General features: G+C 35.5%; 1 protein-coding gene across 4 annotated transcripts in view; it reads right to left on the reverse strand.

Annotated features, from left to right (window-relative positions):
* Positions 1 to 26,318, reverse strand: part of ABCA8 (ATP binding cassette subfamily A member 8) — a 67,032-nt gene that overhangs the window by 11,770 nt on the left and 28,944 nt on the right. For all 4 annotated transcript variants that reach the window (XR_006890663.1, XR_006890664.1, XM_046676181.1 and 1 more), the window contains exons 16-26: positions 26,083 to 26,173; positions 22,969 to 23,108; positions 19,241 to 19,360; positions 14,223 to 14,421; positions 12,717 to 12,883; positions 10,683 to 10,816; positions 10,008 to 10,145; positions 7,319 to 7,426; positions 3,207 to 3,380; positions 2,892 to 3,005; positions 881 to 1,000 (exon numbers count right to left, since the gene is read on the reverse strand). Coding sequence is in view for 2 of the 4 variants with exons in the window: in XM_046676181.1 (XP_046532137.1) it covers positions 881 to 1,000; positions 2,892 to 3,005; positions 3,207 to 3,380; positions 7,319 to 7,426; positions 10,008 to 10,145; positions 10,683 to 10,816; positions 12,717 to 12,883; positions 14,223 to 14,421; positions 19,241 to 19,360; positions 22,969 to 23,108; positions 26,083 to 26,173 (1,505 nt within the window). In the remaining 2 variants the exon portion in view is untranslated. The remainder of the gene's footprint in view (positions 1 to 880; positions 1,001 to 2,891; positions 3,006 to 3,206; positions 3,381 to 7,318; positions 7,427 to 10,007; positions 10,146 to 10,682; positions 10,817 to 12,716; positions 12,884 to 14,222; positions 14,422 to 19,240; positions 19,361 to 22,968; positions 23,109 to 26,082; positions 26,174 to 26,318) is intronic.

Below are 26,318 nucleotides of genomic sequence, written 5' to 3' on the forward strand. Positions count from 1 at the left end.
GGTTCCAGACTAAGACAGAGTAGGAAGAAGGACCTGGCCACCCACTTCTGAAAAAATTGGCCATGAAAACCCTGTGAAGAGCAGTGGAATATTGTTTGATATAGCACCAGAAGCTGAAAGGATGGGTGCAAAAAGACTAAGCTGACCTCAGCTCTGCTGTACACAGGGAACTCGAGGGCATTAACAAACCAGGTAAGTGTGTATACCAAAATGTATATGACGGGCTGCCTTCCTCCCAAGGTCTATGAGTCACTGTGCTTTTATTTGAAGCAATAGAATTTAGCAATTATTCCTCATCTGGTAAGAGAATCTTGGGGATCTGTGCTAGCCTCCCCAAATAGTGAGAGAGGGGCAGAGTTTGTCCTTATCACACAGAGCTTCACACACCTTCCTGTGCCCCGTGGCCCTTTCATTGGGCCCCTTCTTTCTTTCCCTTCCCCAAAGATACCTCTTCTCTCATGGACTGTACCATCCTTCCTTTTGCGGAAGTATAGGTATCAGGCAGCTAGAAAAAAGGGATTTTATTCATACTGAGTGCTTCTCTAGAACCTTGAAATCCCAAAGATTAGGGACATTGCATTTCCCTCCTTCTAAAGTTGAGCATGCCCAGGACGGAGTAAGGCCTAGAATGAGTTAAAGGCTGCTCTATTTCTCACTACCCATGACCCTTCCTTCCCACATATTAACCGGGGCCAAGTTCTCTATTACAGTTCAGCTGGAACACATTGTCCCATCTGGGAGAATTTCAGTTGGAATCCATGAAGTAGAAATCTTCAGATGTCATGCATATTCAACATGTTGTAGATCCCCAGCCCTAAGTAAAGCTTTCACAATTGGTCATGAGGTCCAGGACACTGGGACAGATGGTGGCATCACTTACGTGAAAAGATAAGAACACACAGCCGATTAATGTGGCTTGTGGTATTAAAAAGGTGATGCTATACAGTGCAACATGTCCATAGTTATCCAACAGTAATCCAGCCACAGAGAAGACGGTGATCTGAGGAAAATACAAATATGTATGTTAACCACTCCACATTTCAATATGTGTTCCAAATTGAGAAGGTTCATCTTGGATATTTTCCTAATTCCAACTCCAACTCAAAACCAAGTTGAAATCAGCATATCTCCATTGACATTTTCTTCTAGTGACTTAGCCAAATTCCTTTGACGTGGAGTATCAGGAATGAGACATTACTGGATAAATCTAGGATCTGATATATAGAATATTTTAATTAAAGGAAAGAAAAAAGGTGGTGTAAATTGCTTTTGGAGGTAAAATTCAGAATAATAGATATGCAATAATCATAGGGAAAAATTGAAATTGATATCTAATAGGAATAAAATAAAAGCAGCAACAAAAGTATACTTTTGTTAACTTTACCAATTGATAAATATAAGCATTTAACAATCTGGAGTGGCTTAAGGAGAAGTACTAAAACACAAAATTCAGGGATAAGAGTAAGTTATTGGCACACCTCAAACTCTCAGACTTTTCTTCTAAATCATTGCAATGACGTCCTAAAAGTTTTTGCATTTCTAATTTGTCTGTATTAGAAACCATCACTTTTATAGCTTTCAGAATATTCTTCCTAAAACTGTACCTCTGATAATATTTCTTTTCTGAACCATGAGTGCCCGTGGCTTCCTACAGCCTGGAGAATAAATTCTTGAGCACATCTTGAAGGTTAGCCATGGTGTCAACCATTATTTTCACCATAAGTAGGACCAAGCCCAGGCTGTATCTTGTTTTTCATCCATATCCATGCCAGATTATTATCAGTTCCTAAGTCTGGACTTTCTTCCCTCTGGGTTTCTGTTTACCCATTATTTTCTATTTGCATCATTCTTCTTCTCTAGCTGTCGAAATCTTACTCTTCTTCAGGTTTCACTTCCTAAAGGAAATCTCTGCTCTCATTTTCATGAACAAATCTCTCTTTTCTCTGGTTTTCATAGACCTCTTTATTACTCAGTTGTACAATAGACTTTTTTTTTTAAAGATTTTATTTTTTTCCTTTTTCTCCCCAAAGCCCCCCGGTACATAGTTGTATATTCTTCGTTGTGGGTCCTTCTTGTTGTGGCATGTGGGACGCTGCCTCAGCGTGGTTTGATGAACAGTGCCACGTCCGCGCCCAGGATTCTAACCAACGAAACACTGGGCCGCCTGCAGCAGAGTGCGTGAACTTAACCACTTGGCCACGGGGCCAGCCCCAGTTGTACAATAGACTTTTAAAGATGGATGATATCTCCACAATCTTTTCCTTTTCACTTTGTTTTAATAGGTGCCTGCTTACTTATCTGTTTACCCTCTGAGAGTCCTTCCAGGGTTGAAACTGTCTATTTTTTCTCCTTTATCAATCTTAGCTGGTGACACATTGTTGGAAGCCAACAAATGTTTGTTGAATCAATTATTTTTTGGCATCCTGAAATGATGGGAAATTAGAATAGATATTCATAAATCACATGTATTTTCTCTCCTAATTTAGATAAAATAAGTGTTGCTTTACGGAATTAATTCTGAGGAGAGAGTCTGAAGAAGTAGTTTCTAGTTTTAACTATGCTAGTGACAGTATTTGTAATCTTGTATAACTTCATGGAGGTCTTTGGGCTTATTTCTTTTACAGTAAAAGGAAGACGTAGATGGTTTCCAGGTTTCCCTCTAGTAAATATTTTATAGTTTTAGAAACAATTTGGCTACTTTTGAAGAAAGACTAGGGTAGAAATAGGAAGAGAAAAAGATGCAGATTTTGAAAAGGATCTGTACATGAGGAAAACAAAATATTTTAGAGTGCAATATTAATTTATCATTCTACAAAGGGTAAATTTTAAAATGTTAGGTCAGAATTGTATATCGAATATACAAAATAAATGGTCACAAGAAACATACTTACAATATAGAAGCAAAAAGACCAAATGCCACTATTTTTTCTCCCCTTGCGGAAAATGAATGAAATCACATATGTCAAGAAGATAAGAGACGTGGCATAACCAACAGCACACGGGATCTGAAATCACCAGGAATGCTAAGTTTAGTTAAAGATAAATGCAATCTAGGATAACATTTAGGATCCAAAACATTGTTATAGCACAGGGTTTTATAGCTGTTTGATTCATGAAAATGTGAATATCAATGAAAACAGTTTGCCTCTTCAAGTTTTCTAATTAAATCATGCAATGATATTTGTTCTATGAATATTGTCACTTACTTGTATAATCCGATTTACAAATTTAAATATAGTCTCTTGGAGGTTTAAGGCATAGTCCATTAAATACATAAAAAGGAAGAACAAGCAGTACATTGGAACATCCACCAGCGCCTGTCCAAACCAGTAAGCAGAAGGGAAGAGCCCCGAAATCCGTAGCTGGGACCAAGCTTTGCTCTGATTGGGAAACAACAAAGATACAAAGTGATATTTCAATTTGAGATTTAAGAAAATGTGAATTATATAAGAAAATAAACAAAATCTTCATTTCTAATAATTCTGCATCATGGCTGCAAATGTTAATCTGGACCAAGGGATATGGATAGATACAATCATAGATGATCAGTTTGCTGATTTAATTAATGACACTGCTGTTCATCACACACCTGGTAGAAATATGTGAAAGAAGACTTCAAAAAAATCAAAGCGATAATACTGCAGTAAACAAAACAGTGATTAATGATTTATGGGGGTGGGGTGGGAGAGTTTATCTATTGTGCAAATTAATAAACAGAAACCTCATTAAAATGGAGTCAAGAGGCCAGAAAGGGGAGCTCTCATCCCTACCTTGATAGCAGAGCCCAACAGGAAGAAGAGAGATTTCCTCTTCTTGACCAGCAAGAAGGTCAGCTAATGAGAGGCTGTCACAACTCAACCAATGAAAAACCACTACACTTCCAACTCCCAGTCTCCTCCAATGGACTCTTTGTTTACAATACCCATCCCAACTTCCTCTTCCCCTATGTGAAAGAGTTTTTCCTCCCTTCACTGCTAGGGACTTGCTTGAGACTTGCCATGGTTGCAGATGGGGAATTGCAAGTCTTTGCTGATCTCAAATAAACCCATTTTGGCTGGAGAAATTACTGGCTGTCTATTTGTTAATGGTCAACAGTATCTAATCAGCTAACTCCCCATCAGAGTGATTCCACTTTGACTCAATATGAAGCGCTCTCTCCTCCTCTTTCTCTCTCTCTGCATATACATAAAATTGCTTTATGCTTTTAATCTAAATAAATGATGTGTGAGGGTAGTTTTACTGAAATATATGTTCAAATACTTATTACCCATCCAAATATTTATGTATATGTACATAAATATAAACACATCCATAAATATACACATATTTTATATTCCTTGTCATTCTTTGCTTAAACATACTAAATTACATATTTTAAAACGACTTATCAAGTGATATGGTTTTGGGCACAAATCATACGTTAAACCATTCTAATAATTTTGAATGTATTTTTTCTTTTAAAACATACTTAAATTAGTTTGCGGATGGCCTCTGATTAGCTAAATGATGCTCATGTCTGAGACGTAATTTGACCTAAGGATTCATATCAAAGTATCCCAACATAGGTCCATTCAGATAGTACAACTGGCAAGGATTTGGTGATTGACTCGATATGTGAGTGAAGCTATGAGAGGATTGAAGGATGGTTTTAGGTTAACGACAGGATAATTAAGTACATAGTCCTGCAACTTATGGAGACAGAAAATATGAAAGGGGAAACACATTTAGGAATACTATAAACTCAGTTTTGGAAACATGAAGTTTGAGAATCTGTGATGCCACCAGTGAAAACACTGAGAAGGGAGTTTGGATGAGTATGGGAGGTGAAATTAGAGATCTGGGGTACAGTCAAACCTGTGAATGACCAATAGATAGAGGGGATTTCAAGCCTTAGGGTTAGGTGAGCTTGCCTACGAGAGAATGACATCTAACACAAAAAGAGAGCCAAGGGTTGAGACCTGAGAATTTCTCAAAATTTAGAGATGATATTGAGGAATAAGAAACTCCAAAGGAGACAGACAGAGAGACAGTGGCCAAAGTGTTAGGAGAAACATAGTGAAATTGCGGCATCCCATGGGCCAAAGATAGAACGCGCTCATGTCTCCTAGGGGAGAAGTTTTTAAGTTTGGGCTATGTTATTGCCAGAATGACTGACAGTTAGCTCAGGTCGGTAAATGGCATTTTCCAAGATTCCTGGAGGTTCCACGCTAGAAAGAGAACATTATATGGATGGTACTGTTTTCCCTTGGGCAACAGAATTACTTTGGACAGGAAAGAAGTGACACAGATGAAGATGGTACTGAGTAAACAGAAATGCTTAGGCAAGGTTTCATGGATTTTGAGTAATAAAGTTACAAAAATGGAGCCCTTAAAGGATAGTCTATCAAAATTTATAAGTAAAGCTAACGCAAGTTGACCTGCATTGACTAGTCATATCAATTCACACCCTATGATTACCACTCAAAATTTGTCGCCACTTCAGAACTATTGAATCAGAATCTTCATTTTAACAAGGTGCTCCAATAACTTGTAGATACATTAAAGATTCATTTGGATTAATGAAAGAGTGTCTGTGAATGAAAATTTATAGATTGTCAAACATTGGAATTTTCAATTAACTTTTTTGAAATATAATTTTCAAACAATAAAAAGTACTGATATTAAGTATACAGTTGCATGAATTCAACAAATGCATATATTGCTGTATCACAATCATAATCAAGCTATAGAACATTTCCATCACCCCCCAAAATTTCCCATGCTTCTTTGCAGTCAATAGCCTTTATCGCTGGTTACAAGAAACCATAGGTCTGCTTTGTGTCATTATGGATTAGTTCTAGCTTTCTGAGCATTTCCTATAAATTAAAGCATTCAGTATTTACTCTTTTGTGCCTGTCTTCATTCCCTCAGTGTAATGGTCTGAAGCTCATCCATGTGATGCATTTTTATTAATTGTTCCTTTTGTATTGCTGAGTAGTATGCCATTACATGCTGTAGTAGAATTTGCTTATTAATTCACAGCTTGATGGACATTTGGGTTGTTTCAGGTTGTTGGCTATTATGAATAGAGGTGCTGAGAACACTAATGCACAAGTCCGTATATGAGAAGATGTTTCCTTTTCTCTTAGGTAAACACTCAGGAGAGGAATTGCTGAGTCATAGACTACATGTAATTTTAACCTTATAGAAAGAGTCAAATTGTTTTGCAAAGTGATTGTACAATTTACATTCCCACCAGCAATGCATTAGAGTTCTAGTTTCTCCACATCCTCACAAACTCTTGGTATTGTCAGTCATTTTAACATTATTCATTTTATTTGCTGTGTGTAAAGGTATCTCAGTGGGGTTGTTTTCTGGATTACTCATGACATCAACCATCTTTTCATAGGAGTATTTTCCATCTGTACGTTTTCTTTGGTGAAGTATCTGTTCAAATATTTTGCCCATCTTTAAAATTAGGCTATCTTCTATAAGTGAGGTATAAGAGTTCCTATCTTCCTGATACAAATCTTTTGTTAGATATATAAATATCGTGAATACTCTTCTCCCAGCCCGTAGTTCTTTATTTTCTTACTGGTGTTTTACAAAGAACAAAAGATTTTAACTTCAAGTTATCATTTTGTTTTATAATATATGCTTCCTCTGTCCCATCTAAGAAATATTTGTCTGCCACGAGATCTATGATTCATTTCAAAATAATTTTGTGTATGCTGTGAGGTGAGTGTTGAGAACATTTTTTTTCATAACAATATCAAGTTGTTTCAGTACAATTTGCTGAAAAGTCGGACCTTGCCCCATTTGAATTCTCCAGCAGTTATATTGAAAACCACCTGATGATGTCTATGTGGGTTTATATCTGAAATGTCTGTTCCATTTCAGGTATCTATATGATTATCCTTAATTAATACAACTCATTCTTTTTGTTTTAAAGATTGGCACCTGAGCTAACATCTGTTGCCAATCTTTTTTTTCTTTCCTCTTCTTCTCCCCAAAGCCCCCCAGTGCATAGTTGTATATTCTAGTTGTGAGTGCCTCTTTCCCACTTTGTTTTTCTTTTTCAAAGTTATCTTGACTATTCTGGGTTCTTCTGTATCCATATAAATTTTAGAATTATTCTCTATCAGTAATGTATTTTATTTATCTAGACATTTATATTTCCATTTATAAAACTTCCTTTTATTTTTATAACTTAGGATTTACATCTGAATTGGCTGCTCGATTAAACATGTATAAATAGCTTCATGAAAAATCCTGTAATTATATTACCTTCAGCTTCTAATTATACAAACTAACAAGAGTTTCAGCTACTCATTGTTACCTTATAATCATCAATGCTGCTCATGGCAATATAAGGAGCACAACAGGATGACAAAACCAACCAGAAAATGGTATGTCCCAGGAATTCAAGTGGATTAACCTGGTCGTCCTGAAAATGCAAAGAACAGGATGAGCTGAATGAAGAAATTCAAAATTCATTTTCTGGAATACATTTTTAAAAATATACAACCAATTATATATAATCCTGCCTTAGGTCCCCTTTGAGGTTCCCAAACTCTTTCATTATCCATCCGGTTTTGAAGCTTGACTTTTGGCTTTATATTCAAATTTACGGATAAGAAAAGTGATTCAGAGCCAGCCCTGATGTTCTAGCGGTTAAAGTTTGGTGTGCTCTGCTCTGGCAGCCCAGGTTTGGTTCCCAGGCATGGAATCACACCACTCGTCTGTCAGCAGCCGTGTTGTGGCGGTGGCTCACAGAAGAACTAGAAGGATTTACAACTAGAACATACAACTACGTACTGGGGCTTTGCAGAGGAAAGAAAAAAAGAGGAATGTTGGCAACAGATGTTAGTGCAAGGCAAATCTTTCCCAGCAAAAAAGAAAAAAAGAAAGTGATTCAAAGAAGTTGAATGAATTACTAATATTACAAAGTTGGAAAGTAATAAGAATAAGATTTTTCGTTTTCTTACCTAGTGACTCTAAAATTTATTCTGATGCTAAATAATAAATAATGATAATTCACAGTTGAAATATTCAATTTCCTAAATGACCTTCAATTATTTCATATGTGATAGCTTGACTCAAAAATCATATCAGATGTTTTTTGCGCACAGTGATAATAAGTTATATTTTAGGTATACCATAAGCCATATAAATACTAGTTGAGGATTCAAAAGTAAAGAAGAGGCTCTCTAAGGGGAAGTGAAATTGCCAAGGAAAACCTGTGCCCTTAGTTATGCTTATTGTGGCTCCTGTTTGTGACAATCTTTAAGGATAGAAGATTCACAGACTGTCTTGGAAGCAGTCCCCATGTTACTTTCATGATTCACATAGTTGTTTGATGAAGCACATTACTGAAAAAGTCATAATTAGAGCCAGAATGGTCATCAGAGAGACCTTTGCTAACCACAGAAACATGAGATTTAAGCTTATTGTCAGAATCTTTCCAGAACATCCTGTGTGCTGGGTAGGTTCAATGCTCAGTGGTAAATTAATTGACTTTGGGCAGGACAGAAGCATGGTCTGAAACTACAAAAGTCTCTTACTTGAGCAAGGAGTAGGTAAATTAGAGTAGAATATAAAATGAGTTGCTGGATATAGTAAAGTTAATATGGGCACATAAATACCGGGTCAACTGAGCTGGTTGGTGTCAGACTCAGTCTAGCTAAAACAGGGAGTTTTTACGGATGGAAGCCCAAGGCAATTTGCTCAATGGTTGTATCCTGCCCTCAGACACCAGAAAATTGAAAAGACCTTCACAGGTATATAGGAGGTTAATTAAATGAACCAGAGCATATATTCTTAATTAATACTTGATGGATGACTAAAACTTTTTGCTTTAATGATTAAGTTTTTTACACACTCTGACTGAAAGTAATTTTTGTTTCCTGAGCACATAAAGAGGTATGTAACAAAAATGTAACTCAAGCTCTTGCTGGAGCATATGAAAATAATGATGGGTACATGGCCCGTTTTATATGCCAGTGGATAAATGGCTATTAGCCATTTATATTATCATAAATCCCTAGAGTTGAGTGGGATATAGATAATTTGCTGACCTCTGACATTCATTTAAGGATTTAACAAATAAGTCATTTAGTGCTTCTTTTTTTTTTTTTTTCCTTTTTCTCCCCAAAGCCCCCCAGTCCACAGTTGTGTATTTTTAGTTGTGGGTCCTTCTAGTTGTAGTATGTGGGATGCTGCCTCAGCATGGCCTGATGAGCGGTGCCATGTCCGTGCCCGGGATCCAAACCAGCGAAACCCTGGGCTGCTGAAGCAGAGCGCATGAACTTAACCACTCAGCCATGAGGCTGGCCCCTCATTTACTGCTTCTTAAGTGCCAGAACCTATTCTAGGTAGGGGGCAATATGTGTTAAAAATATATCGTCCCTGTGCTCCAAGAACTCTCTAAGAGAGAGAAATATATTTAGGAAAAAATCAGAAAGGAATAATTACAAACTCTGATAGGTATTCTGGTCTTCAAACTTAAAGGGCTGTACATGTTCCAATAACCTGGGCCTTTTTCAAGGAATAAGGCTTTTTGCCCAAATGTATGGAAAAGTTGGTTTGGTAGGTCTAGGGTAGGCCCAAGGAATTAATATTTCTGACAAGGAGCTAGAGTAATTCTAACATAACCAATCTGCAATTCCAGCCTGAACTCTGTCCTAAATTGTTTTCTTTTGTAGCATTTCTAAAAGTAATAATAATAAGGTTTCTATTTCTTTCTTTTTTTGGTTCTTTCCTTCTTTCTTTCACTCTTTTTGTGCTAGTCATAGTGCTGCATAGGATTTCACTTTCATTGTCTCTGAAAAATATTTTGTCATTTCTATTTTACATTAAAAAGATTTAAGCTCTGAAAAGTGGACTGATTTTCCAAAGCCACAGAGCTAGCGTGAATCAAATATTAATTTATTATACAGTGCTTTACTCGTAAGAATAAGATTCTAACACTTGAAAGAGTGATCTGGGAGATTCCTGATGGAGGAGAGTCTATAAGTTTCTATACTTACCTCCCAAAATGTACTTCTGTCAGTTTGGATATGCGCTGACGGATTAACCATTCCAAGTAGCGCATTGCTAACAATATCCATAAGAACTGGGAAGCAATTCAGTCTTTTGGTATTGCATGCTAATGAAAAGCTGTAATTCTATAATATAAAATGTATGATTATAAATTCTCAATGATCTATTTTTTTAAAGAGGTCAAACTTCAATATTTTAATTAAGAAGTCATGTGTTAAAAATGTCATCAAACAATCAAAACAAAAAACAAGTATTGTGTAAATAAAACGAAACATGCATATAGGCTGTATCTGATTTTCAGGACACCAGGTGTCTGGCTTCAGGCTAGAATCAAGTGTTAGTATTGTTTAAGAAGAAAATAGAAGTTTCAGAATATATGTACTATAAAAGCCTTGGGAGGAAATATGAATTCTTCGGACTTAAATATGCACTTGACAGGGGGTATTGTATAGAATTTATTTTGCTAATACACACCGTTTGTGTTGGTAGACAATGACTGATATACAAATTATTTATCATACTAATGAATATAATTTACCAAATAATAAATGAAAGCAGTATTTGTTTTTCATTTTGTTTCATCAATTGGAGACCTGAGTATATTGATATTATATGAACTTTCCATATCTTTGGGAAAAATTATTAAATAGAGACCAGCGTACCTTTTCATTACCAGACACAGTGATGGCTCCATTATAAGATGGGTCATCTGTGCCATTTCTAGTTCCAAATGTATCCACTTCCAAAGCTATGTTCTGATGCTCCACAGGATGTATAAAGTCATCAATGCTTGCCCCTAATTTGCAGTTAAATATATCAGGTATCACAAAACTAAGAAAATCAATGTCAAGTTGTGCAGTGAAATGATAATAAACGTCATTACATAATACTTACTGTAATATGGACTGTCAGGATATTTTTCCACATGATAACATGCTCACTACTGTGAATTAAAAATCTCTCCACTTCTCATGGAGTTTACTTTGTAATGTTTGTTTGCTTACCATTACTGCTTATGTAAAAGTCTTTTTTGGCACCCTATGGTATTTGGGACAAAATTTTTTCCCTAGAATCTTGCAATGAATGGCTGTAACAGTAAGGATTTAATGACACAGATAATTTATACGAAATAACCACCAAATTTGCTAAATCTCACTTCACTACTGCTAGATTATTAATTGATTTTCAAAATATTTCTTGATACAGGAAGACAACTTGGAACACTGGAAGGCACTTCAGCACTACACTTGAGGGGCAGCAAAATCACCAACAAAAAGCACAAAAATGTGAAAAATGTGGCACTAAATAGACTGCAGAGAGGAGATTTGTTTGAAGTGTGAGAAACGAATCAAGAAGGCAAGGTATTGCCTTGTTCTACCTCAGCTGGAAATGTGTGTCTCAGGTAACTCAAAATGTTCACTTTTCTGAACGTGTCTGTGAATGACCACGAAAGTGCCACGAGTATTGGTTTTGGCGTTACAAATAAATTTTAGTGAGTAGCCAAGTTGGCAAATACATAATCTGTGAATAATGAGAATCTATTGCACCTGATAGACGACTTCTATCTAGAATATGTAAAGAACACTCAGAACTCAATAAAAAAGACATACAAGCCATTTTTTAAATGGCCAAAAAAGGGGACATTTCTCCAAAGAAGATAGCTATACAACTGGTCAGTAAGCACATGAAATGATGCTCAACATCATTATCCATTAGCAAAATGCAAATTAAACCACAATATACTACTTGACACATAGTAGGATGGGTACGATAAAAAAGACAGAAAATAACAAGTGTTGGTGAAAATGTGTAGAAATTTTAACCCTCACAAATTGCTAGTGTAAAAGTAAATTGGTGCAGTCACTTTAAAAATGTTTGACAGTTTCTCAAAAGGTTAAACGCAGTCTCCATATGATCCAACAATGCTACTCCTAGGTTTATGTCCCAAAGAAATGGAAAAAATGTCCACACAAAAAGTTGTACGTGGACATCTATCGCAGCATTATTCATAATGTCAATTGTTGGAAAAAACCAAAATATCTATCCTCTTATGACTAATAAATAAAATGTGGTATATCCGTACAATAGAATATTATTCAACAATTAAAAAAATGAAATATTGATACATGCTACACCATAGATGAACCTTAAAAACATCATGCTAAGTCAAAGAAATCAGTCACAAAAGATCATATATTGTATGATTCTACTTATCTTAAATGTCCAGAGTAGCAAACCCATAGACAGAAAGTAAATTTGTGTTTGCTTAGAGCTGGGGGCAGAGTGAATGGGGGTGACTACTAATGAATATGGAATTTCTTTTTGAGATGAAAATATGCTAAAATGAATTGTAGTGAGGGTTACACAATTCTGTGAATACACTAAAAACCATTGAATTGTACATTCTAAGTGAATAAATTGTATGGCAAGTGGCTTACGTCTCAAGCTGTAAAAATGTTTGTTGGTATAAACTCTTTCATTTTCCAAACTGCCACCAGATCATTTATTTCTCCTTGACAAATACTTTCCTAATTCTTGCTCCATTTTAGGCTTGTATTCTTCATCTCCAAGCCTCATAAATCATTTTTAACACATGCTGAAGTCAAAAGCTCGTTTTTCTCTCTTATGTTTATGTTTTCTAAGTAATGCTCTGAACAGTGAACGTATTTGGAATGGAGTATTCATCATATTATTACCTGTTTTATTGATGATTAATAATTGAGAGAGAGGAGCATGGGGTTGTTGTCCAGGAGCAAGGAAGTATAAATGAGGAGAAAGTTCCCACGTGTAACTGTTTTGATATATTTTCATGACGATATACTCCAAAAGAAGAGGGCAAAATCCGACTCCTAGAATCAATAGCCTACACAGAAGAAAAGTGCCAATGAAAATGCAGTCATTTCCTAACCTTTTAAGACTGTCTGAACAGGTTATAATTTAATAATATCAAGAAATCATGAAAATTAAACATAAAGCCTTCTGACTCATTTCTTGAGCATTTTGCCCTGTTCCTACCTCTAAATTAGAGATGATGCAATGTAGATTTATCCTTTGTTCATTTCTCTTGCTGCTCTCTGGCCATTTGCTATCCCACACAATTTCATGGGATACGTGTCCTTTAATTCTATTTTCAGATTCTGCCTCTCTCCTGGGATTCCAGTGTTATGCTCTCCCTTTCGGCTGATTAATTCATCAACACTTTATACTCAATTTTCTTCATGTCAAGTCCTTCACTTCACATAGTCCCTATTCCTATTAGTGATTGTATGATTTCTTTAGTCTCCAGGCTCAAAATTTCAATTTTTATTCTACTGTATTCTTGATTTGAAATGTCAGAAATTTTTAGTGTAGTTTCACTATATCTTAGTGAAACTTCCAGTCCTCATTTCTAATTTTACAATATTACATCCTGTCTGAATTCTTGCTAAATGACTGGCATCTCTCAGATGCTGTTACACACTGTTGCCAAATTAACATTAAAGATTTTTCATAAGGCATAGTAATCTCCTTATCAAAGATTCTCAATGAATTCTCATTACTTATTTATTTAGCAAGTATTTATTAAGATTCTATTATGTGCCAAGCCTCCTATCTCTTTGATGCTTACTTAAAGTATTCATCGAGAAGGCACTGATTGACAGCCAAAGTACCGTGGACAGCAGGGAGCTAGTGAGAGGAGATATGGTTCTTAAGAGCAAGGATAGTGCCCATCAAGCACACAGTAGGTTTGGTGAGTAAGCTACCATTACTTAAGAGGGCTGGAGGGAACCATGACATCTAGGTAAGAGCAAGTAGGATATACTCAGACAGGACATCCAGGGAAGAGTCAGTAGCATAAGTATATAGCATCTACAATAGGGCATCGGCATATGGATACTGGGAAAAAAGTTCCCCATTCCAAGGTTTCTGTCACCTACAACAGTGGAAAATTTGAAAGAGAGGGAATATTATGGGAAAACATATTACACCAACTTACATTACATTTCTGCTAACATTAACTCTGAAATGTTATAAATTCCACCTGCTAGTCTGCTGATAGGTAACTACTTGGACCATTGACTAGACTGGGTATTATACTTTACCCAATTTTGTAGATGCAGAAATTTATTTTTATTTTATGTTTGTTTTCTCTCATTTTTACACCTTAGATTTATTTTTTTAACGCATTGACTGAAAAAAATCTATGGCACTCTGATACTCACAGTGATAAAAGAGCTTTTCTTTCATGCTTTAACTTTAACAAGCGAACCCTTGCAATTGTGCAGATTTGCTGTCTCCAGAGAGCCATGCCCTCGAGTGTCGTTCTCAACTCATTAAGTGAAGAGAGAACTTGTTCCATCTCAACAAGCCTTTCTGTGTCTCCAGCTCTTTCTGCTTGTACTTCTCCCAAAACAGCAATATCTGCAAAACAAAAAGTAAACAATTTATAAAATCCCACTTCAAAGGTACTTTATTGAGCTTACTTTAGGAGTTTGTTTTATCAAGGATATCATGGTTAGTGTCTTCTGCATAACTGGAGGCATCATGCAGTGTTATTGGCTGCTGCCCTGAACTAGAAAAATAGATGAAAGATTCATTTCTTGGACAAAAGGAGTAGAAAGGTGATCTCAGACAATTTGGATACAGACGATACGTTAAAGAGGTTAAGATAAATATGCAAGATCATTATAGCGTCTAGGTGTGACTCAGAAATTTGGTAAAGGAAACAATTATGTGTTCACCTAGAGAAACAAGCTACAAATGACATGCAACAAATTGGAGGTTAACTGTAAATTGTTGTTACTGGAAGGGTTTCTAATCTATTCACATCACGTGAGGCTGCACTCTTTTGTATATCCTCTACAATCTCTAGACACTCAGGATCTTGTCCATTGTATGATGCTAAAATAAGACTGATATCAAACCTCAAAAAACACACACCCATAAATGTACATGCTTCACCATAGACACGAAAACATTCCATTCCAGTTATGAATAAAGAGTTTACATAAGACAATGGTCAACAGTATATTAAAAGAACAATTCAAGGATCTTTTGCTTCCAATTGGTTGCAAGAGACTGTCATCTCTCTTACCAAAAGAATAAATAACAGCTATTTTTAATCCATCAGATAGATGAGGGCATAAAGCCAAAAAGAATAACTTTCATAAAGGGAAGCGCCCTTCCTAGAGGGGATGATGCCTTTGGCTGCTTTCATCTTTATGGGCATGGCAGAAGGAGGAGAGAACAATTTTAGACATGAATAAAGAGAAAGAAACTCAGATTAAACAAACTCTTATGGTCACATGTGGGGTGGCATGACTGACTAGAGTCACATCGTGCCCAACTCACAAAATGAGTTTACACTGTCTACCAATTCTTTCCCGTGAGAACTTCCTCAAGTGCATGGGAATGGTACACCAAAGGCTTGAGACAGGAAGGAAAAGCTGAGAGAGATCCACACTAAGATACATACGGTCTTTACTTTTGCAAGACATCATCAAGGTGCATGGGGCCTTCCTTGGTGAAGAAAGTCCACCAAGGTCGGTCACTGGATAAGTGAGTAGAGAGAGATGCTGAGGTAGAATGGACCTTGGCTGGGTACAACACATTGACATGCTAAAGTATGGGTGTAAGGTTGTGAGGTGGTGAGATCTCCCATGGCATGGTCAGCTATGGTCAAGAGTGGAGAGTCATGTTAACTTCCTACTAGTAAATAAACCAAAAATCTTAAAAAACTAATAAACCAAAAATGGTAGCAGGCTGAAAAATCAGGGAGATATCTTCTGTTGTTGATAAATTTGGCAGTGGGGTTGTATAAAATAGAGAGTTCTCTAGAATTTTACCTGTGCTAGAATATTAAGTCATGCTGAAGGGAAAGGCCTGATCCTTCCTTGAAAACATTTGTACCTGAGAATCAACTAAATCTAACAAAAGCTGTGCAAAATCCTAGACACTTGCTCAACACAAATTAGATCAATTCCAGTCATCCACGTCAGCAGCTTGACAGAGTAAGAATCATGCCATTTTCTGGACTTTGCTTATTTCAGTGTTTTACTGATTTTTTTTATGACAATGCCAAGCATACAATAAAAGTTACAAAACATATGAAGAAGCAGAAAAATGTAATTCATATGGGAGAAGAAAAAATCAGTCGCTGATATGGGTCATCAGCGCACATTTGGACCATGTTAGAATTAACAAACATGGGTTTAAAAATAACTATGATAAATATGTTATAAGATGTTATGGGAAAGATGGATAATATGAGTGAGCATATGGAGAATTTCAACAGAGAAACTGAAATTATAAAAAAGAAGAAATGGTAATGTTAGAATGGAAAAATACAATATCAGAAATGAGGAGTTTATTTCTTGGGCTTAAAACAGACTGAACACAAAAGAAGAAGGTATCTGTGACCATGAAGACAGGTAAATAGATGTTACCCAATTTCTAACACAAAGATAAATAAAGGATGAACAACCTAAATAGAGTATCTGAGATCTGTGAGTCAATATAAAATGTCTAACAAACATATAACTGGAGTACCAGAAAGAGAGACGAAAGGGAATGAGATGAAGGGAGAAATATAGAGAAAAAAATTTCCAAAATTGACATAAAATATTAACCCACAGATCCAAAAATTTGAAGAATCCCAAGTAATACAAAAAAGCACAAACTCATGAAGCTACAAATTCCTATAAATCAGGGAAAAACAAAAGTCTGAAAAATAGATAAAAACAGACACATTACATAAAGGAGAATAGTGATATGGATAATGGCTAACTGCATATCAAAATAAATAGAGTCTAGAAAAAAAATGGAATTATATTGCATACTGAAAGGCCAGCAGACACACATCTGTCAACTTAGAATTCTACATTCTTTATAGAACTCTATATCAAACAAAAGTATCTTCCAATTATTAAAGAAAAATACAAAATAAAGACATTTTCACACAGTTCAAACCTGAAATAATTCGTCTCTGGCAATCATGGATTACAAAAAATGCCAAAGGATGTCCTTTAGGATAAAGGTGGACTATACCAGATAAAAGGTGAGATCTGAAAGAAAGAGTTAAAAGTCCCAGAAATGGATATAAATGGGTAAATATAATAGAACATTAAAATCTGTCTCTCTGTTTCTCTCTCTGTCTCATACATATATTTGAAGCACACATAATTATAAAGTATAAAAAGATGTATAACATATGTGGAAGTCAAATACATGAAAACAAACTCATAGAAAAGAAAAGACACAAATAGAAGTGCATTTATTTGAAGGTGTTTACATTTTGTGTGAAATAGTATAATAATGTTGGAGTATAGACTATTAAGTAAGGATTCCTATTGAAATTTATATGGTGACTATGAAAAAATAATAGAAAAAGTACAGCTAAAAAGGCAATATGGAAAGAAAATGGTTTGCTAATAATGAACAAGAGATGGCAGGAAGAAACAAGGGAGCAAAGAACAGATGGAACCACAATGGCAGATTTAAACATAATTACAACAATAACCACATTAAAATTAAAATTAAAACCACACTAAACACATCATTTATAAGAAACATTGTAAAAATGTATTAAAAAGTAAAATTCAGCTATATGCTATTTACAAGAAATGCATTTTCATTTAAAGGAGCAAGCAGAATTGAAAATTTTTTTAAAGCGGCAAACACGAATCACATTAAAGTTAAAGCAGCTGTGTTAATTACCAGACAGATTGGGTTTCAGGATAACTGCCATTACCACGGTGTAAAAGGGGTCTTTCATAAGGCAATTCGTCAAGAAGACCTGCTAATCCTAAATGTGTGTGTGCTTAATAACAGAGATTCATAGTATATGGAGTAAAAACTCACCTAACTGAAAGGAGAAAATGATAAATCACCACCCATCTAGCATTATAGTTGGAAACGTTAATATCCCTCACTTGTGATTGACAGAAAAATGTAGGCCAAAAAAAAATCAGTTAGGCCATAGAATATATGAACAACACTATCATCCAATTTAACCAAATTGACATTTATACAACTCTCCACATGACAACTGAAGTTCTGTAAATACATACTGTTTATGTATATAGTTCTATAAACACACACATACATATATGCATTTATATGTAAGAACATATATACATATAAATGTTTTCAAATGGACAAGAAATATTTACCAAAACAGAGCAAATGCTGGTTCAACAAGTCCCAATAAATTTAAAGGATCTTAAATTATAGGTTATGTTTCATGACTACACTAAAAATTTTAATGTCAAAAACAATAATATCTAGGAAATCCACAATGTTTGTACATTGAACAACACATTTGTAAATCACCAAGTATGACGATAATGTCTCATCAAATAGGGCATATCATTAAAGATATAAAAACGGGTTAAAATAACCAAATAGAAAATTTGCAGTTGAAAAGTACAATAACAAAAAAAATGCACTGAAAAGTAAAAGCTCAACAGATTTCAACTGGTGGAAGAAAGAATCAGTGAACATGACAAAAGATAAATTGGAACTATTAAGTCTAAGAAACAGAAAGAAAAAAGAACAAAGAAAAATGAAGTCTCAGAGAAATGTGAGACACTATCAAGCATGCTAACACACTCCCACATACATGAGAGTTTCAGGAGAGCATAGAGAGAAAGAGTGAAAAAGTATTGAAGAAATAATGGCTAAAATCTTCCCAAATTTGATGGAAAACACTAAATTACCCATATAACAAGCTCAACAATCTCCAAGTAGGATGCATGTAAGATCAACACCTAAAGACGTCATCGTCAAACTGTCAAAAGCCAAAGACAAAAAGAGAATCTTGAAAGCAGCAAGAGAAAAACAACTCATCATACACAGGAGATCCTCAATAAGATCTAAAGCTGACTTCTCATTAGAAATCACGGAAGCCTGCAGGCAGTGAGAGGACATAGTCAAAGTCTTGAAGAGAGATTTAAAATAAATGTTTTGTCTGAAATTGCTCTTGGAAAACAAGTTAAGATGAGGGGCAGTGAGTCTTGAATGGAAGAAAATGGGCCATCTTAATAAAAAGGCAATATTGGCAGTAGAGGTAACAAATGCGACAGGGATGCATTTCATCTTTATATACGCTTATCTAAGAATGGCCTTAATCATGGAACCCCACGTTTTCTAATCACATCTTTGGAACAGTGTCTTATTGAAATATATACTGCACTAGGCGTTATGAATACTTTTCCATGATAATTTTCAAGCATTTTTTTACCTGATTCATCTATAGTTGATTTTCCTTCTAGTTTCAGGAACACCTCATTTAAGGTTGTCATGGAAACACCGTAATTCTCAATTCCCAGGCCAAGACAACTATCAAGATGTTGACAAAGTTCTAGAGAACAGTACATAGTAGCAAGTCAAACCACAAAAATCACAAGTGAATTGAGGATAACTTTTTGACTAAAAAGCACAAATATATGAAATTATGCTTGTGATATGTCAGACATTTTTAAAGATAACATTTCATAATAAATAGTCTTATTCTTCAGATTTTATGCACTTTTTAAATTTTATATCGTTACAGCCCAAACATTAACTTCTTTGGATCAAATATTAATTTATATTTCTATTAAAATGTCATTTTAGTTTTTTCTGGCATGTTTTTAAAATTTAATTAAGGTAGAACTTCAGATTTTTTTACCTCTAAGCCTAATTAATTGAAGATTTTTTTCCAGAGAACAGATACAAATGGGAGCCAGTTTTGCTTTAACCAACAAAAAGGAGAGACCTAACTTTTTGAAAATTAGACTGTTCAAAACGTTTGTTAGTTCACAAAATATCTGCCAAAGGAAGGACATAGGCTATAAATCATGTTTTTACTTATGCTTTTGACTATGGAAGAAGAAATTCACAAGATCTCATAGACAGAGAATGAGGAATGGACTCAGAGAATTTTCCTGGAATAGTAGTGAATTTTGATATCAACTCCATCTGGCAACTCCGTATCCATTCATTCTTTAATTCATTCATCAAAAACACTTTTGCATCAGTCATTGTTCTTTTTTTTTTTAAAGTTTGGCACCTAAGCTAACAACTATTGCCAATCTTCTTTTTTTTTCTTTTCTTCTTCTTCTTCGCAAAGCCCCCCAATACATAGTTGTATATTGTAGTTGTAGGTCCTTTTCGTTGTGCTATGTGGGACACCACCTCAGCAGGCCTGATGAGTGGTGCCATGTCCTCGCCCAGGATCTGAACTGGTAAAACCCTGGGCCACCAAAGTGGATCATGAGAACTTAACCACTTGGCCACAAGGCTGGGGCCCATTGTTCTTAAAACAATGAACAATGTCCCTGCCTGCAAGCATTTGAATGATAATGGTTAATTAAATGAAGCTTAAATAAAAATTTAATTTAAAATCTTAGTATAATTATAGAAGTCCTGAGGTTTCAACCTGGAGCTTCTCCCTGGGCAAAAGGGTAGATTAAAAGCTTTCTGTCTTGACTGGAGCACTGCATACAGAAAAGGAGAAAAGAAGTAAGATTCAAACCACCAACGAATATTGTGTCATTCTTCATTTTACCTAAATTTTACAAACCTCCTCTAAATTATAACTACTATTAAAACACATTAATTAGAGTTCAGTTAACACTTTGCCTGAGGACTCTAAGGAATACTTGTGTTGTCACCATAAAGTGTATATTTGAATGATTCTCGGGGATAATTTATCTTTGCAAAGTTGTTTGGACTGCTCATTGTGGACCCTCATTATGCCCCACTGCCCGGGAGCAGCTTCTCTGAATGAAAAATATACTTAGCAAACTTTTTTAATTGAATTTTTTATTTTGAGATAATTTTAGATTCATATGCAGTTGTAAAAGATAACACAGAGAGATCTGTACACTTTCCTCAGTTTTCCCCAATGGCAATATCTTAAAAAGCCAGAGTGCAGTATCACAACCAGGGCAGTGACATTAACACAGCCAAGACATAGAACATTTCCATGCTGTCCATTTGTAGTCACATCCATGTCTCTCCTGACCCCATCTTCTCCTAACCCATGGCAACTATTAACTTGTTCTCCATTTCTATAATTTTCTTATGTCAAGAATGTTATATAAATTGAATCATCCACTATGTAACCTTCTGGGATTGGCTTTTTCCACTCAGCATATTTCTCTAAATATCCATCCAGGTTATTACATATACCAGTCAGTAGCTTATTTCTTTTTATTGTTGAGTAGTATTGCATGTCATGGATGTACTATAATTTATTTACCCATCCACTTGTTAAGAGGCATCTGGGTGGTCTCAGATTTTGTCTATTCCCGATAAAGCTGTTGTACACATTCATCTATGGGTTTTTGTGTTAACATGTTTTCATACCTCTAGGATAAATGCCCAAGAGTGCAATTACTCAGTTGTATGGTAGTTAAGAAACTGCAAACTCTTTTCCAAAGTGGCTGTGCCATTTTACAGTCTCACCAGCAGTGTTTGAGTGATTCATTTTCTTTACATCCTGGTCAACATTTGATATTATCTGTCTGTTTCAAAAAAAATGTTTAGCCATTCTAATAAGTATGCAGTGATATCTCATAGTGGTTTTAATTTGCATTTCCCTAATGATGCATAACGTTGACCATCTTTTCATGTGCTTGTTTGTCATCTGTATATCTTCCTCAGTAAAATGTCTCTTCGTATCTTTCACTCATTTCACTGTTGGACTTTTTGTTTTTTTACAGTTGAGTTTTCAGAGTTCTTTACATATTCTGGATATCAGTCATTTGTGAGATACACAGTTTGCAGATACTTTCTGCCAGTCCGTCACTTGTCTTTTCTTTCTCTTAACAGGATCTTTCGCAAGGCAAAAGGTTTTAATTTTGATGAAGTACAATTTTCAATTTTTTCCTATTGTGGATTGTGATTTTAGTGTTAAGTCTAAGAACTCCTCTAGTCATAGATCCTGAAGATTTTCTCCTATTTATTTTCAAAAATTTTTATGGTTTTACATTTTATATTTAAGTCCACAAATTATATTGAGTTAATTTCTGTACAAAGCACAAGACTTAGGTGAAGCTTCATTTTTATGCCTGAATCTACCCGCTCCATAACCATTTGTTGAAAAGGCTCTCTTTCCTCCACTGAATTGTTTTTCCACTTTTGTCAAAAATCAGTTAGGCATATTTGTGTGGGTCTATTTCTGGATTCTTCATTCCGTTCTACCTATGTGTCTATCACTCTGTCAATAGCACACACTCTTGATTATTAGAGGTTGTATAATGTTACAGCTCACTCCTACGGTTCACCACAGAGTGACCTGACAAAAACTACAGCTGCCTGCTTCTCCCTGGGGAGCCAAAGAGTTGGCAGAATCCCCCAGGAGACCCCAGGCTGATAGGTGGGGGTCTTCTCCTGTACAAAGCCAGTTTGTGAAGCCTGGGAGAGGTGCTGGCTCTACCTAATGCACAGACATCAACACACAGAGTCGAGGAAAATGAAAAAATCATCAAAGATGTTTTGAACAAAAGAACATAACGAATCTCCAAAAACTGACCCTAATGAAATGCAGCTATATGATTAACCTGATGGAGAATTCAAAATAGCTGTCATAAAGTAAAACTTTCATGTATTGGCCTGAAAAGCCTGAAAGTTATCACAAAAGGCTTGTCAAGAGAAGAAACAGCCATATCTTGGGGCTGTTTGACATAACGGTTAAGCCAGAGGTTTTCACTTACTTGTGTTCATGCACAGTTGTGAACGCTAGAATATTCTCCTACATACTACAAAGGGAATGAAGGACCAAAAAAGCTTCCTAAAATGTCCAGGCATTAGAATATAGGATTTCTCACTATAGATAAAATAACCAGTTACTGTACTATTCTTTGCATCACATTTCAAATACCTGAACACATTATAAGCTCTCAATAAATGTTGCTCTCAATAATTGTCATTATTTTTGAATATTTTTTATGTATTTTGTTTCATGGTGTTCATGTACCTTACCTGGAAATTTATTTGTTCTTTCTAAGGGCAATGTATAAACAAGCTTTCCTTCACTTTCTGCTGATAATTTGGCATCAGGGATGTGCTGTTTAACAAGTGATGTTATATTTTCCTGAATGCAGATTTCATTCAACTGCAAGCTGGTTAAAAAAAGAAGATGCATGTTATCTGACATAGTCTCCAATAGCATGAAGAACACGCTAGTCTCTATGGGACAAAGAAAAATCAATTAAAATCTAATGCATGAAATTGGCCATCTAAACATCAAATAAGGGGAAAAAATCAGATCATATAAATGTGACAGAAGAAGAGAAAGAATGAGCTCATCTGAATTAGTGGTCAGTTTGCCCAGAGATGATGCCCAGAGAAGGTCAATATTAACTCAGGCCTTTAGGGGGAGAATAGCTACAGAGTAGAGATACCAGGGGCACAACACTGCAAGGATCAGGACTCTACAAGATTGAAAATGTTGAAGATTTTTCAAAGGCGGTTTAAGTTGGCTAAATAGGATTGTTGTATTGGGCAAAACAGCAGACTTTTGATACGCATAGGCACAAAACAGTTTCAGTTACTCAATTTGGTCATTCAATGCAAACTTATTAACTTCTTAGTATGTAACAAAAATTACCCTAAGTGCTGAGGGTACAATGGTGAATAAAACAGCATTGTCCTGCTCTCATGGAGTTGACTGTCTAATGGGGAAAACAGGAAGAAAACAAGTAAACAGATAGATAAATAAAATAATTACCAATAGTAGTAAGTGCTATGAAGGAAACGGGGTTAAAGATAGAAATTAATTACGGATGAATGTGGGTTTGGGTTGGTGGGATCACTAATTTTTGCTTTCACTGCAGTGCTAACTCCAGAACTTTAATTAAGAACCAAGTATCATTGAGAAAATCAGCCATGTAGAAAATCATCAACATAGGAAAACAAAAAAATCTATTAATCATGGTTAAAAAGTATGCAGTAGATAAAATATCAGTAGTGATTTGGCTCCAAAACTTGGTTTTGCCACTTGAAATGTGTTATTTAACCTATCTGAACAGTTTCTTCATTAGTAAAGTGGAATAATGATTCCTAACATTTAGGGTTGCTCTAAGAACTGAATAATAGTGATGCTAGCACTTAGCAAGTCTTTAAAAAATGGTTATTTTATTTGACCAAATGCTTACGTCAAAATTATCCTATTTACTTGTAAGATATTATGGACAAACGAGAATATATGCCATCTTCAGAAGCAGTAAAAATCACTGAGGGAACGAAGCAAAAAAAATATCAGAATTGTTCCCCATGATGATGCTGTCCCCTGAAATAAAAACAATTGAAGAAATATTTCTTGGCCACTTCTAAGACCTTGTTCTGAGTGCCTGAGAGGTCTGCATGAGCAGTACATGTGTCCTTCCCTGAGGAGGTTATAGCCTGGAAGTGGAGATCAGCAAAGTCTTTCTGTAAATGGCTAGATAGTAAATATTTTAGGCTTTGCAGACCAGCAGATGTCTGTTGCAACTATTCGACACTGCCGCTGCAACGTGGAAGCAGCCATAGCCAATATGTAAACAAATGGGAATGGCTGTGTTCCAATCAAACTTTATTTACAAAAACAGGAAGTGGGCTGGATTTGGCGCACAGGCCATAGTTTGCTGACCCTGATTTAGAAGAAGAAAGAAAGAAATTACACAAATTACTGTCTAGGAGCCCATGAAGAGACTCATGAATTGGGCAGGGATCCTGACCAGCATTTTTTATTTTGAGAACATGTTATGTTGCCATGTAGGGCCTTATCATTTATTTTTCTGTAAACTTTACTTGCAACTGGTAATTATTATTCCCACTTTATAAGTGATAAAACTGAGTTTCAGAGAGTTTAATTAATTTCCCAGAAGAGATTCAAACAAAGTGCCTTAGGAAATCAAAATATTGGGACAATACACAGAGCTGGAAGATTAATAAAATCTTCATGAGGTAGGCTTCAAATAACTCTTTAGGACTTGAACAAGTGGAAATGGGTTCAAGAAAACTGCCAGCCTCAGGAAATAAACTCAAACAATGGGAAATGTAGGTCATGATATGGCATGCGCAAGGAACAATGGATATTTCATTTTAACGGAGGGTTTTGAATTGGGTAAAGGCAAATGGTATGGGGGTCATGATAGGGTGGGCCACACCAGCATTACTTGGCTACGGAGTTTGGACTCTGGAAGGTAAAATGGAACCTTGAAGTTTTTTTGTTTGCTATGTGTTATTGTTCTCATAGTATAGATAGTATAAATCAAAGTAGATAGTATAAATCAGAGCTGTAGTATACAGTGTAGAGAGTATAAATCAGAGCTGTAGTTTAGAACTGAGTCACGTATAAATTAAAAAGTAATTTAAAACACGGATTTGGATACCTGACTTTGAAGTTAAAAATATCCCAGTTCAATTCCTAACTCGACCACTTATGAATCTAGGGAGCCTGTAATTTCATGTACAGAGTAAAAGTAACAACAGTTCCTATCTCAAAAAATGGAAGATCTAAAGAAAATAATGTTAAGTATCTGAATCTCTCAATAAATAACAGCAAAAATATGCTACTATTCAAAATAATGATAAAAATAAAATGAAGAGGATGGAAATGAGAGGAAGAACAAGAAAGAAGAGGAGGAATTAGGAGAAGTAGAAGCAAGGACTCTACTTAAGGAATTACTTTAACACCCTGGGTGAGAGACGATGAAGGTGTGAAATATGATGTGTCAGTTGAGAAAGCTCCCTTAATACATAGCTCCCTTAACAAACAATGTGTTGTGGGTATATTTTCTATCACATTTAAAAAAATGTTTCTGTTAAGCTGTCATATGTTTTCAGTCTCTAATATGTACCAATTAATATCTTTGCTTAATATATACCAACTCCATATATATATATACATACATGTGTGTATATATATTATGGATATAAATGGATGCATGTCTCCATATAGATGTATACACATACACAATATGTTTATAGGTACATACAAACATCTGTGTATAATAATAAGGGGTTGTCTTGCGTGTTGTAATGTGTTGCTTCAAGCATCACGCCTTATTTGAGCCCAGTTCCCATTTTCCCAGTCTTCTCGAGTGGCTGTACCTTAAGTGGTATCCAATCCCCCATTTCTTCTTTAGAAACAGAGAAGAGCCTGCACACTTCAGTTTCCCTCTGGAGAGAAACACTTTCCTATCTGAAAAGGAAGAAGCAAAGAAGAAAGTTTGTTAAGATGTTGCCCATTTTTCTCAAGAAAAAGGTAATTATCTAGATGATCCAGCTCTAGTTCAGGAGCTTCTACATTTTCAAATACAGGGCTAATAAAGACTCACTGAGGGCCG

Source organism: Equus quagga, chromosome 11 (genome assembly GCF_021613505.1).
Source record: "Equus quagga isolate Etosha38 chromosome 11, UCLA_HA_Equagga_1.0, whole genome shotgun sequence".
Taxonomy (NCBI): Eukaryota; Metazoa; Chordata; class Mammalia; order Perissodactyla; family Equidae; genus Equus; species Equus quagga.